At 42.6% G+C, this 15065-nt stretch overlaps 1 protein-coding gene across 3 annotated transcripts in view; it reads right to left on the reverse strand.

Annotated features, from left to right (window-relative positions):
- Window positions 1-15065, reverse strand: part of LOC135554797 (NACHT, LRR and PYD domains-containing protein 3-like) — a 133373-nt gene that overhangs the window by 1941 nt on the left and 116367 nt on the right. The window contains exons 4-11 of one of the 3 annotated variants that reach the window (XM_064987235.1): window positions 5751-5867; window positions 5413-5497; window positions 5056-5284; window positions 2912-4676; window positions 2429-2625; window positions 2177-2333; window positions 573-746; window positions 343-389 (exon numbers count right to left, since the gene is read on the reverse strand). In XM_064987235.1, the coding sequence (XP_064843307.1) occupies window positions 343-389; window positions 573-746; window positions 2177-2333; window positions 2429-2625; window positions 2912-4676; window positions 5056-5284; window positions 5413-5497; window positions 5751-5867 (2771 nt within the window). Of the gene's footprint in view, window positions 1-342; window positions 390-572; window positions 747-2176; window positions 2343-2428; window positions 2626-2911; window positions 4683-5055; window positions 5285-5412; window positions 5498-5750; window positions 5868-15065 lie in introns of those variants that run through there. The other 2 variants (XM_064987234.1, XM_064987233.1) reach the window with 2 other exon arrangements.

The following is a 15065-nucleotide window of genomic DNA, read 5'->3' on the forward strand; positions in this document are numbered from 1 at the left end:
CATCATTCACATTCGAATGTTAACTCACTTTTCACTAATTCATTTAATGTAGATGTTTCTAGGTATCAAAAGGAGAAGTTAAGGTAACTTGAGACTTGTTGAATGAATGAATGAATCATATGTTATACTGTATGGTAATATAAAACACACTTATTCCTATTAATTACACACACACACACACAGTCATATCAACTCTTTGTAAACGTTGGTGTCCCTGATTTCTGCTTCTGTAGAACTACAGCTGATATTTAATGTGACCAAGTCAGTAATGATGGTGGTCTTTGACTTAACTTGAATTAAGACTTATTCTTAGTCATATTCTTCACAGCAGTCAACACTCACATTTTCTAAGTCCAGGTTTCATTCTGTTCTCTCCACCATGTTCCACACTGTATCGGTAAGCAGAAGAACAGACAGTCATTGAGGGATACACACACACACACACATACACACACACACACACAAACGGTCAGCATATAACTTTGTCCAAGTGGTGGTCAGAATGTTTGTCTTAACCAGCCTGATAAGTCCAACATGTCTGATATGAACATTGACATAAACCCTCTACATACTTGAGTTTCTCCAGTCTGCAGTGTGGATCCTCCAGTCCAGCAGAGAGCAGTCTGACTCCTGAGTCTCCTGGGTGATTGTAGCTCAGGTCCAGCTCTCTCAGGTGTGAGGGGTTTGACCTCAGAGCTGAGACCAGAGAAGCACAGCCTTCCTCTGTGACTAGACAGCCTGACAGCCTGCAAAGAGTCAAATCATATTAAAATCACACTGATATTCTTTGGTGGTGAAAATAGGGACAGTATATTTTTTCAACATATTCAGATATATCAGTGTCCTGAAACCTGCCATATTTATTCGTAAAATAGTGTATCATACAAAATGACAAATGATCAAAGTATTGCTTGTAGATAGAAACATGTATAGTACAAATATTATAGTAGACTGACCAGACCAGTTTAAAAAGCAGTATCAGTCAGAAGACAGACAGTGAGGTATCAGATTTAGATTGTATTGAGTATACAGTCCACACCATATCTATTTAGACAGTGAGGTATCAGATTTAGATTGTATTGAGTCAACAGTCCACACCATATCTATTTAGACAGTGAAGCTAACATTTTAAATGTGTCTCTAATCTCCAGCATTTTGGATTTCAGATCAAATGTTTCATATGAGGTGACAGTATATAATGTCACCTTTTATTTGAGGATATTTTAATACATATCTGTTTCACGATTACATTTACATCATTACATTTAAGTCATTTAGCAGACGCTCTTATCCAGAGCGACTTACAAATTGGTGAATTCACCTTCTGACATCCAGTGGAACAGCCACTTTACAATAGTGCATCTAAATCATTTATGGGGGGGGGGGGGTGAGAAGGATTACTTATCCTATCCTAGGTATTAAACTTTTAAAAACTATGTTTCCAGTCTACCCATTAGAAGAAGTAATCTGACCAATTTACTTATAGTGTATTAAAGAAGTTAGTTAGTATTTGGTCATGAACTCGTTGGTTGCATTTGCAGTTTTTTTTGGTTGTGTTTTGAACAATAATAAAATGGTGGATGATGAGTGGGGAAATTTTTTGTCTAAGAGAGTAGATAACATGTTTCTAAACAATAATAAATTAATCCTGATGATGCCTTGATTAAGAAAAATCATGAATGAATCATGAATAATAATGAATGAGAAAGTTACAGAGGCTACAACAAAACATGCTAATCTCTCACCATTACCAATAACAGAGGCTACAACAAAACATGCTAATCTCTCACCATTACCAATAACAGAGACAACAACAAAACATGCTAACCTCTCACCATTACCAATAACAGAGACTACAACAAAACATGCTAACCTCTCACCATTACCAATAACAGAGGCTACAACAAAACATGCTAACCTCTCACCATTACCAATAACAGAGGCTACAACAAAACATGATAACCTCTCACCTTTAACCTCAAATTAAAGGTGAAATTCTGTACTGTCACCTAATATGAAACATTATATCTCAAATCCAAAATGCTGGAGAATAGCATCAAATTTAAATCTGTAAGCTTCACTGTCCAAACACATATGGTGTGGACTATGTGTGTCTGGTAAACACATGTGGATCTGGTGAACACTTCACTTGTTGACCAACTACAGGAATACTGACCTCAGAGTCTCCAGTTTACAGTGGGGATTCCCCAATCCAGCAGAGAGCAGCATCACTCCTGAATCCTTCAGGTCATTGTTACTCAGATCCAGCTCTCTCAGGTGTGAAGGGTTTGACTTCAGAGCTGAGACCAGAGAAGCACAGCCTTCCTCTGTGACTCCACAGCCTGACAGCATGCAAAGAGTCAAATCATATTAAAACCACTGGACTGGTTTTAACTAGCCTGATAAGTCAAACATGTCTGATATGAACATTGACACAAACCCTCTACATACTTGAGTTTCTCCAGTCTGCAGTGTGGATCCTCCAGTCCAGCAGAGAGCAGTCTGACTCCTGAGTCTCCTGGGTGATTGTAGCTCAGGTCCAGCTCTCTCAGGTGTGAGGGGTTTGACCTCAGAGCTGAGACCAGAGAAGCACAGCCTTCCTCTGTGACTCCACAGCCTGACAGCCTGACAAAGAGATCATCATGACTTCACAAACACACTGTTCATTTAACACCAGTAGTGTAGAAGGACAATGGCAGATGCATTTGGTTAATTATCCAAAACAACATATAGATTCATCTTCCGTCTCCTAGAATTGTGTGGTCATTTTGTTATAATAATGTGAAAATCAATGCATTTATTCAATATGTTTTTCAATATAGAATTATATACTAATTATAATACATTATTTTCTCTAAACTGAATATTTCTTCCTGATGATTAGTTCTTAAATGTCATTTTATTTACTCACAGAGCAGCTCTGGAGGCTTTGACCACTGGCAGCAGCCTCAGAAGACCTTCCTCTGATCTGGAGTATTTCTTCAGGTCAAACACATCCAGCTCCTTTTCTGAAGTCAGCAACACAAAGACCAGAGCTGACCACTGTGCAGGTGATAGGTTGGCTCTAGAGAGACTTCCTGAGCTCAGGTAGCTTTGGATCTCCTCCACTAGGGATTGGTCATTCAGTTCATTCAGACAGTGGAACAGATTGATGCTCCTCTCTGGAGAGAGATCCTCCCTGATCTTCTCCTTGATGTACTTGACTGTCTCTTCATGGCTCTGTGAGCTGCTTCTTGTCTTTGTCAGTAGACCTCGTAAGTGCTTCTGATTGGACTCCAGTGAGAGGCCCAGGAGGAAGCGGAGGAAAAGGTCCAGGTTTCCTGTCTCACTTTGGAATGCTTTATCCACAGCACTCTTGTAGACAGTAACTTCAGTATTGTCTTTTGTTTGCAGGTTGTCAATTAGATTCTCATTGTTGTTGATGAATGAGAGGAACACATATACAGCAGCCAGAAACTCCTGAATGCTCAGATGAACAAAGCAGTACACCTTGTCCTGGTACAGCCCACATTCCTCTTTAAAGAGCTGTGTGCACAATCCTGAGTACACTGAGGCTTCATTGACATCAATGCCTGACTCTTTCAGGTCTTCTTCATAGAAAATCAGATTGCCCTTCACAAGCTGTTGAAAAGCCAGTTTTCCCAGTGACAGAAGGCTCTCTTTATTCCAGTGTGGACCTGTCTCTTCTTTCCCAAGATACTTTTCATTCTTCTGTGTGGTATGAAACACCACAAGGTGTGTGTACATCTCAGTCAGAGTCTTGGGCATCTCTTCTCTCTTATGTTTCAGCATGTGTTCAAGGACTGTTGCAGAAATCCAACAGAAGACTGGAATGTGGCACATGATGTGGAGGCTCCTTGATGTCTTTATGTGTGAGATGATTCTGCTGGCCAGGTCCTCATCACTGAATCTCTTCCTGAAGTACTCCTCCTTCTGTGGGTCATTGAACCCTCGTACCTCTGTTACCTGGTCAACACACCATGATGGGATCTTATTGGCTGCTGCTGGTCGGGTAGTTATCCAGATGAGAGCAGAGGGAAGCAGATTTCCCTTGATGAGATTTGTCAGCAGAACATCCACTGAGGTTGACTCTGTGACGTCCCAACAGATCTTGTTCTTCTGGAAGTCTAGGGGCAGTCGGCACTCATCCAGACCATCAAAGATGAACAGAACTTTGTAATTGTTATAGTTGGAGATTCTTGATTCTTTGGTTTCCATTGAGAAGTGATTGAGAAGTTCAGTCAAAGTGTGTTTGTCCTCTTTCATCAAATTCAGCTCCCGAAAAGGGAATGAAAATACAAATTGGACATCCTGATTAGCTTTTCCTTCAGCCCAGTCCAGAATGAACTTCTGCACAGAGACTGTTTTTCCAATGCCAGCGACTCCCTTTGTCAGCACAGTTCTGATAAGTTTGTCTTGTCCAGTTAAGGGTTTGAAGATGTTGTTACATTTGATTGGAGTCTCTGGTGTTGCTTGTTTCCTGGTTGTTGTCTCAATCTGTCTCAGCTCATGTTCATTATTGACCTCTCCTGTTCCACCCTCTGTGATGTAGAGCTCTGTGTAGATCTTATTGAGAAGTGTTGGGTTTCCTTGTTTAGCGATGCCCTCAAATACACATTGAAACTTCTTCTTTAGATTAGATTTGAGTTCACGTTGGCAAATCACAGCAAGCTCATCTGAATCTAGAAATAACACAGAGGATATTAATATTAATCTCTTTTAATGCCTACAGTATTGTAGGACTGTTATAAAGTTGTACATTATAATAATTTCTTCTCTAAACTGACTGTATAAATGTGTAAATGTTTTCATAATGCATTACAGACTGGTGTGACTGATTATATTATTATTGGTATTATTGATTGTATTATTAATGTTGTCTCTTTCTCTAAATGAATCACCACAACACATCCCTGCTGCTACTTGATGAGGTCACTAGGTGTTGTGTTAAGGCTGTTACAATATCATTGAGTTACACAGCTACTTTAGCTGTAATTTAGCTACAGCTTTTAAATATTATAAAACATCATTCAACATGAGGCAGACAGATCTTACATTTCTCCAGTGTGTCAGCAAGCTCCTTCTGGTTCATTTTCCTCAGGATGTGCAGTGTGATCTTCAGAGCCCCCTCTCTGGCACTGCTCTCCTGCTGCTCATCTTCAGCATCCACCACTTCCTTATCCTGCTTCTGACTCTCAAAGCCTTCTGGGAGTTCTGGACTAAGAATCCTCTTGAACATCTTCAGCTCGTTCTTCACAAATGTCAGAATTTTCTCTTCAAGCATCTGAAATAAATCAAGTAAATAAGTTAAGCAAGAAAATAAATGCTTTCTCATTAACACATTAATGAATGATTGACAGTCAACTTCACTTGAGGTAAACAAAAACAAATGTACATAACAGGACCACATACACTGAATATGGAGTCCAGGTCTGTTTGATGACTCTGGGAAGACTGACCACTGAGATACTCTGACTCCGATCTCTCCTGTTGGTTTCTGTGGACAAAACATGAGATTAAATATCCTCATCCAGGGAGTACACACACACACACACACACACACACACACACACACACACACGGAGGAAACATTGTGTCTGTTTAATATTGTTTTAGGACTATAAAAATGGACAAAAGGATTAGCCTATGGATTATGAAAACAACAACAATAAATGGGAAAATGGGAGAGGAGAAATGACTAGAGACAGTGTTGTTTAACTCACTGACCAGGACCCATGAGTTCTTCTTACCTTTGTTCAGTAGAAAAGTCTCCCTCTCTAAAGGTTAGAGGAGGTTCCATAGACTTGTCACTCTTCATGGACACACAGCTGGGTACAGGGGAGGCTGGTCTCTCCTGCTGGATTGGTCTTCAACACAACAGAGACAAACATTACATCTCTCATCTACTCTGAGCTCAGATGGGGAAACATAAGAAGAGTTTCATTCCAAAACGCTATACATCATAAATGTTCAAAAATCAGCTTTAACTTCTGAAATAAATTTTGAAATATATATATATTTTTTTCACTATCTAATCATTACATGGTTTAATGACAGTGTAACGGGTTTCTTCTACCTCCTTCTCTGACGAAGAGTTGGAATAAGGACCGGACCAAAATGCAACGTGGTTCGTTCGATACATCTTTAATAATGACGAAACACGAACAATACAAAACAACAAACGTCGAAAACCGAAACAGCCCTTTTTTTTTTTATATAAAAAATAATTTATTATCTTCAGTACCATTCATTCTTTACAAATCATAATTTACATACATACACAAATAATGACATTTTTAATTAAACTAATTAAATTAAACTAAACATAAACCCCAAACAAAACCTCAGAGGAGCATCTTCCCTCCCCGTCACCCTACAAAACACCTTTCCCTATCTCCCCGTCCCTAATCTATCCTCTTACAAATCTAAATGACACCCAGCCCTAAACCCCCCTTCCACCTCTCCCGAGCAGCATGCTGCACCCACTTCCTCTCCTCCCTCTTCATCCTCCCCCTCAAATCTCCTTCCACTCTCCTCACTATCCCTTCCACCCCCCAATCTCTCCCTGTCTTCTCCATGTTCAGCCTTGCTTCCCACAGCCCCCGTTTAAAGAGACTCATGAGAAGCCAGAGCAGAAACCTATCCCTATCCGTCCCTCTCGCTCTCCCTACACCCCTCTCTAACCTGGCCCACGTCAATACAAAATCCCCCTTTACCAAACCTAACAACACCCGTGCCCTAGCCCATACTACTCCGGCAAAGGCACAGTCCCAAAAGACATGACGCACAGTCTCCTCCCTGCCACAAGAGGATCTTGGACAGGTGGGGGACTGCACTAAACTAAACCGGTACAAGATGGAACGTACCAGCAAACACTTATGAAGGCTCAACCAATTCAGGTCCTTGAGCCTGTTGTCCAGACCCCGCACCTGCACTCCCTCCCAGACCGCTTCCGAGATGCCCACTACAGGCGCTGGACTCCCTGCCTTTCTGACCTCCTCGTACAGGTGCCTATGATCTAAACCTACTCGGGCAACTTCAACCTCAGGGTGCGCACGCAGCCACTTGGCCGCATGACCAAAGTGCCACGGCAGCTGTTCCGCCCGAGGACCCGTGTTAGACCACACCATTATGCTTCTCGCCTGATACAAGAAAAACACCCGCAGGAGGTAACCGGACGGGTGTATCACTGGCTGAGCAAGCTCCGTTAACAAGAAAGAAACAAAAATTGTGTCCAGCTTGAGGGGGAAATGTGGTACCCCCCTACCTCCCTCCCCGATGGGACAGATCATGCGTGCCCTGGCGACCCACTCATACCTGCCACTCCACATAAACTGAAACACAAGCTTCACTAGAGGCCTTCTCAGACAAGCCGTCAATGGGTAGATGTATGCCAAATACAAAAGCGACGGCAACACATCCACCTTTAGGACCAGGACTTTGCCCATAAAAGACAAATACCTAGCTTTCCACATTGCTAGCTTCCTCTGTACCACTGCAATACGCATGTTCCAGTTTAGCGTCGCAGAGCCGGAGGTCTCAAAATGGACCCCGAGAATCCTCAGGGCCCCCTCACAGAGAGATAACCCTCCAGGCACATCCGTTCTACCGCGCCATCTTCCGAAAAACTTGACGGAAGACTTTGCATGGTTCAGAACTGCTCCCGACGCTCGAGTGAAATCCCCAAAGATGGCAAGGGACCTTGTCAGGCACGAGTCCTTGCACAACAACAAGGAAGTGTCGTCGGCGTACTGCGTCATCTTAACACGCAGTCCACCACTTCCAGGGATCAGCAGACCTTCCACCCCTGTGTCTGCCCTAATGGCAGCCCCCAGAGGCTCCATGTACAGAACGAAGAGGAGAGCCGAGAGTGGGCACCCCTGCCTGACCCCAGACGAGAGGTCAAAAACGTCACCCAAGTGACTATTTACACTAACTCGGCACCCCGCTCCGACATATAATGTACGAATCCATTCTATAAACTTCTCCCCAAATCCTAATCGACCTAACACTCTGAATAAAAAGGATCTATTCACGTGATCAAAGGCTTTCGCCTGATCTAGCGCTGCTACCATAAAAGGCAGTCCTCTATCTTCAACCCAAGCGATGGAGTCCCTGATTAACTGTAGGTTCCATCTAATAGAGCGGCCCTCTACCCCGCACGTCTGATCCTCATGAACGACGTAGGGAAGGGCTGTGCGCAACCGGTCTGCTAAAACCTTTGCAAGTAGCTTGTAATCTACACACAGCATGGTCAACGGCCGCCAGTTGCCAAGGTCAGTTACTTCCCCTTCTTATATAAAAGTGACAGCACACCAACAGCCATTGATCCCCCCGGGACCCCCGTCTCAAGGATGGCCTTCAAGACTTCGAGGACCACTGGTCCAAGTATACCCCAAAACTTGAGATAAAACTCGGCCGGCAGCCCATCCATCCCAGGCACCTTCCCTTTTCCCATCCTCCTAAGAGCGCTCTCAACCTCTTCTAGTGAAATCTGGGCCTCCATCACTTCTCTAATGTCCTCCGGCAACCGCCTGGACAAGTGTTCTAAAAACACATTTCCCTGCTCTACATCTATTTCCCTTTCCTTAAATAAACCTTGGAAATGATCAGTTGTCACCCTGACCATATCCTCTGGTTCTCTAACTATACTACCATTTTCTTCCCTAACACCATGCATTACCTTCCTACTCTGTCTTGCCCTAACCAACTTAAAGAACATAGCAGAACAAGTCTCATTATGTTCTAGAAAGCCGCTATGCGCACGCTCCAGGAAAGCTCGAGCCTTCCGCTCCTGCAACTCCCTGAGCTGCGCCTTTAGGGTTGAGGATCTCTCCCAGTCAAACGACCCGCCGAGGTTGCCTGCCTCGTATTCGAGTTCAATTAACCTTTGGATACGATCCACCTCCCTCCTCTCCTCCCTTTTTTCCCTCTTGCAATACCCTATTATAAAAGCCCTAATCCTCACCTTGACTAATTCCCACCACTCTAACACCCCCTTGCACATGGACCGGAGACCCTCAAGCCTCCTAAAGAAAACAAAAAACCCGTCAACAAAAGCCTGCTCCTCCAGCACATCCCGACCTAGCTTCCAGTACCCCTTACCAAAGAGGCAGACCGACGACCCCACCTGCAGGAGCACCCCGTCGTGATCCGAAAAGAAAACAGGCAACAGCCGCCCAGACAACTTTCCCAAAGACCTGGGTACAAAAATATAATCGAGCCTCCGCTCAACCCCCCTGGAGTTACGCCATGTAGGACAGTCCATTTTCGGAGTAGTGTGCATACCACCATCTACCAGACCATGGCAAGCCATTAGCCTGGAAATGGCGCCTGCACTGTTATCCCCCCCTCTTCCTAAATCTGTATTAAAATCCCCCCCTATCACTAATTTCCTATTTGTAACACACAGGGGCGTCAGACAGTCCACCATCTCCTTCCTGTCTGCCACCACCTGTGGCCCATACACCACCACTAATCTAAATGTACAATCCCTTATCGCGACATCCACCCCTATAACCCTCCACTGCATTACCACAAAGGAATCCTCCACTTTTACCTCCCTGTGCCCACACAAAATCCCTACCCCCGATGAGTGCACCCCCCCTACACCCCAAACCGACTCTCCCTTGTCCCACTCCCTCTTAAATCTACTAACATCCCCTACATCCCTCAGGTGAACCTCCTGTAAAAAACAAAAATCAAAACCCACACCCTCCAAATAACTAAAAACCACCCTCCTCTTAACAATATCTCTTAAACCCCTTACATTTAAACTAACAAAAGTAAAATTAGACTCCATGAAAAAAAACAAAAAACATGTAATACACTCAAATTCTAAACTCAGACAGAAAAAAAAAAAAAAACAGGAGACTCCCCTGCTCCATATCTACCGGTGAGAACACCATCTGTAATCCCGACATCCCCCCCTCTTCCTCCATCACACCATCCCAGGATGCAGGAATAGTGTTTGGCTTCGGGGTGCCCTGCACCCTGGGTCTACCCCCACAATCCTCCCCCTCCCCAGTGTTGCAGCTGGTTTGGAAAAAATTTGGGGAGGCTGAGTCCCCAAACAAAAAACTCCCCACCTCCTCCTGTACCCAGTCCTGAGTCTTGTTAGGTGTGTCCCCACCCAAATGAAGTTGAGAGTCTTGGGAAACCAGCAGCAACCCAGAGGTTTCTCCCACCCCCATCACTCTCTTGGCCATCCCCTTCCCCTCACTGTCGGCCAATCGCACCCTCCTCTTCATTCTCTTCTTTGGTGATGGCGGCAGTGGAGAGATACCACCCCCCCCCCCCCGCCAGCTCCAACACCATACCCCTCATCTCTTCCACCATGTCACTTTCCCCCCAGTCCACTTGCTCTTCCACCGTCTTCTTCTCTACCACTCCTCCCTCGCTTTCTTCTCTCTCTCATGCTCCTCCACTCGGTTGCCTTCTTCCACCGCTTTTCCTGATTCTCCTACTCCCGTGCCTTCCGTTTCCTTCTCTCTTCCATCCGCCACTTCTTGCTCCTCTTCCTTCCTTGTGGCCTTCCCCTCTGGACTTGTAGTCTTGTCATGAGGCATGTTTCCTTCCCCTCCTCTTCTTCCCCCATCCCCCGCTCCTGCTCCCCCCCCAGCCGCAGACGCATATGACCTCTGACGGCCCGGGCACCCCCGCCACAGGTGTGCTGACGAGCCACACCCATGGCATGTCTTAGGCTTGTCACAATCCCCTCGCCTCGTGATCCTCAGATCCACAAAATCTGCATTTTCTCATGCTGCACGAGGCGAAAATGTGTCCATAGGCCATACAGCGCCTGCAAAATGGGGGCTGACGTGCATAAAACAATGTCCCCCTGTCAGCCCCAAGGGAGAACATAGCAGGAGGATGAAAGTATCCACCATGTCCCTTTGGGTCCTCCCTGAGGAGGGCCTGGAAACCTCTCCTCCCATTCCAAAACCCAAGGGAGTCTTTGAGGTGCCTAGCTGAGGAAACGTTATCCATGTATCTCCCTAGAAAAGCCCTCACCTCTTCATCCTTAACATAAGGGTTGTAAATGTTAACAGTTACAACCCTAAAGTTATTCTTCGCCAGACTTGATATTTCGTAGTGGAACATCGGCCTCTCACCTCCCACTGCTCTTGCCCTTCTAAGGATATCATCATGTTTTTCTTCCGTACATAGCGCGACATCGTATGCTCCCTCCAACGAGTTGCCTTGGAAACAAAACACGTCCTTCACCGTCAGCTTTAGAATCCCCATCAATATAATTCTTCCAAAAGATTCTCGTCCTAACGGCTCCAACTCCTTTTCCTTCCAAGCAAAACGAATCGTGTTAGCCAGCCCAATCTCAGGGACCGACCGTGATGATGTATTTAGCACCATCTCCGCAAGGAGAATGGCGCTCGTACTCTTCTCTTCCAATACAAGAAAAAAAAAGAAAATCCAAAAGTGACCGAGCCTGACTGGTGAAACTAACACAGAGACAGGAACAATCACCCACAAACACAAAGTGAAACCCAGGCTACCTAAATATGGTTACCAATCAGAGACAACGATAATCACCTGACTCTGATTGAGAACCGCCTCAGGCAGCCACAGACCAATCTATACACTCCACGCAACCCCAAGACGAAACACACTACAAATAAACCCATGTCACACCCTGGCCTGACCCAATAAATGAAAATAACATGTAGACCAGGGCGTGACAGACAGACATGTACTGTAACCCACTGTTACTAGGCCGTCATTGAAAATAACAATTTGTTCTTAACTGACTTGCCTTGTTAAATAAAGTTTAATAAAACATAGTTAAAAATGATCCTAAATTGGGAAATTGAAGGCATAATATGTGTTTGATGAAAATGAACATTGTTGGCAACATTTTTGGCAATTGACTTGATGCCTCCTAAGCCAAAGCTATTGAGAGTTGTTAAAGGGTGCAAAGAGTGTGTTGATATAACAGTAATATTGTAAAAATTCTGCTTGTAACAACGATCAGAATTGGTTAAAAAAAGATGCATTCCATTATATTAGTCAATAATTGAGAGTAGGCAAAGTGGTCGTGCCATGAAAATCCTATCAAATGTCTAACATTGCAATGAGTACAGTCAGGGTGCCGTGGAACCCCTGCAGTACCTCCACAGACCCCGGATTGAGAACCCCTGCAGTACCTCCACAGACCCCGGATTGAGAACCCCTGCAGTACCTCCACAGACCCCGGATTGAGAACCCCTGCAGTACCTCCACAGACCCCGGATTGAGAACCCCTGCTGTACCTCCACAGATCCCGGATTGAGAACCCCTGCAGTACCTCCACAGACCCCGGATTGAGAACCCCCTGATTTAGCAGATGCTCTTATCCAGAGTGATTTACAGTAAGTGCATTCATCTTAAGATATCTAGGTGAGACAACCACATATCACAGTCAAATATACAGGATACCAAGATGCCTGTTAAATAATGGATATATAGATATCAAGGTGAGACAACCACATATCACAGTCTAATATACAGGATACCAACATTCCTGTTAAATAATATTATATAGATATCTAGGTGAGACAACCACATATCACAGTCTAATATACAGGATACCAACATTCCTGTTAAATAATATTATATAGATATCTAGGTGAGACAACCACATATCACAGTCTAATATACAGGATACCAACATTCCTGTTAAATAATATTATATAGATATCTAGGTGAGACAACCACATATCACAGTCTATTATACAGGATACCAACATTCCTGTTAAATAATGGATATATAGATATCTAGGTGAGACAACCACATATCAGTCTAATATACAGGATACCAACATTCCTGTTAAATAATGGATATATAGATATCTAGATGAGACAACCACATATCACAGTCTAATATACAGGATACCAACATTCCTGTTAAATAATATTATATAGATATCTAGGTGAGACAACCACATATCACAGTCTAATATACAGGATACCAACATTACATTCCTGATTAACAATGGATATATAGTGTTTCATCTTAAGATAGCTATTTATTTATTTAATGAACTCGATAAATTCTTTATAAATGGTCATCTTACCTCTTAGCTTTGGTGTCATGTCCCCCAGAGAGATGCATTTTAGAGGCAGGGCCCCCCTCCTCTCTCTCCCCAGAGAGACTCATTTTAGAGCACTGACCCCTAAACAGAGATCCAACATGTTGGTTGTGGTTAATATGGTGACAACTAATTACTGAATGTCAATTGTTCACATTTATCCATTATCTCTTTTGAGAAATAAAACATTTACTAACAGACATATAGAAACAATCAGGTGATTTAATGCAATCACATGAATATGTAGTTGTGACATTTCATCTCCATGGCAACTGTCTGTAATAATAATAAGTCACTGTTTGTCAAGGTAGTTATAGACAGTACAGCAACAACAATAATAATAATAATAATAAGTCACTGTTTGTTAAGGTAGTTATAGACAGTACAGCAACACAAGGTCATGTCTCACACTTATTTTTATTAATGAAAAGTGGCTATTTATTATCTTTCAATCTGTTATTTTCTAAATGTATCTGAGAATGTAGACAGAAGGGATAAAACGGACATGATTGATCTGAGGGGGAAATCATTGATCCATTCAGAAAGGTTATAATGTATAGTAGTGGGTTGTTAGTGATGTGTAGATGTTATGTTATGTAAAGTTGACTAGGTTATAATGTATAGTAGTGGGTTGTTAGTGATATGTTATATTATGTAAAGTAGACTAGGTTATAATGTATAGTAGTGGGTTGTTAGTGATATGTTATATTATGTAAAGTAGACCAGGTTATAATGTATAGTAGTGGGTTGTTAGTGATGTGTAGATGTTATATTATGTAAAGTAGACTAGGTTATAATGTATAGTAGTGGGTTGTTAGTGATATGTTATATTATGTAAAGTAGACTAGGTTATAATGTATAGTGGTGGGTTGTTAGTGATATGTAGATGTTATATTCTGTAAAGTAGACTAGATTATAATGTATAGTGGTGGGTTGTTAGTGATATGTAGATGTTATATTATGTAAAGTAGACTAGGTTATAATGTATAGTAGTGGGTTGATAGTGATATGTTATATTATGTAAAGTAGACTAGGTTATAATGTATAGTTGTTAGTGATACGTAGATGTTATATTATGTAATGTAGACTAGGTTATAATGTATAATAGCAGTTTGTTAGTGATATGCAGATCAAGGTCTATACCTCGGCTATAGCCTACATATCATAGATGACCAGTCTAAACCTGTTCAGATCAGTTCACATAATGTTATAGTCCTACCAGTAGCAGGACAGAGAATGTACTGTATATAACCTACATATCATAGATGACCAGTCTAAACCTGTTCAGATCAGTTCACATAATGTTATAGTCCTACCAGTGGCAGGACAGAGAATGTACTGTATATAACCTACATATCATAGATGACCAGTCTAAACCTGTTCAGATCAGTTCACAGAGACCATCAGGTTTGTCAGCATGATAAGTGATCACAGCTCAAACCTACTCTGACTATTGAATGTCTGACATCGACTAACCTTATAATAGTGTGTAGAAAGCCAAGACCAACGAGAGTTTGCCCATCTTTCCTATGTCTCAACACATTTATCTGACTTCTAATGTACTGAGAAATATGTGCCACAGTTTCAACAGCCATTTTATAACTGCGTAGGCTACAAACATACTTCTAATTTCACATGAGGAAATCACATAACTTACAGTCACTGGTGCAGCCGCCTGTTTCGTACAGATGAAGTAGCTTTCATAGGCAACTCATTCAACCAGCCTAAACAACAGTAAATACAAGATGTCAAATGGTCAAAGGAGAATACATGCAGGACAGGTGTTTTGCTACAGATGTAGGATCTTAATTTGAGACAGTTTACTAAAGCAGAAAAATTATGTGGATTATAATTAACATTTTAAATCGGAAAGTGGAAATGACAAACTTCAGAAGCCTTTTAAAACAAATACACTGCAAGTTTTAGTTTTCCTGCAACAGGGTGATCAAATTCAGATCCTACATCTGTACAGAGATGATG

This window comes from Oncorhynchus masou, chromosome 14 (genome assembly GCF_036934945.1).
Source record: "Oncorhynchus masou masou isolate Uvic2021 chromosome 14, UVic_Omas_1.1, whole genome shotgun sequence".
NCBI lineage: Eukaryota > Metazoa > Chordata > Actinopteri > Salmoniformes > Salmonidae > Oncorhynchus > Oncorhynchus masou.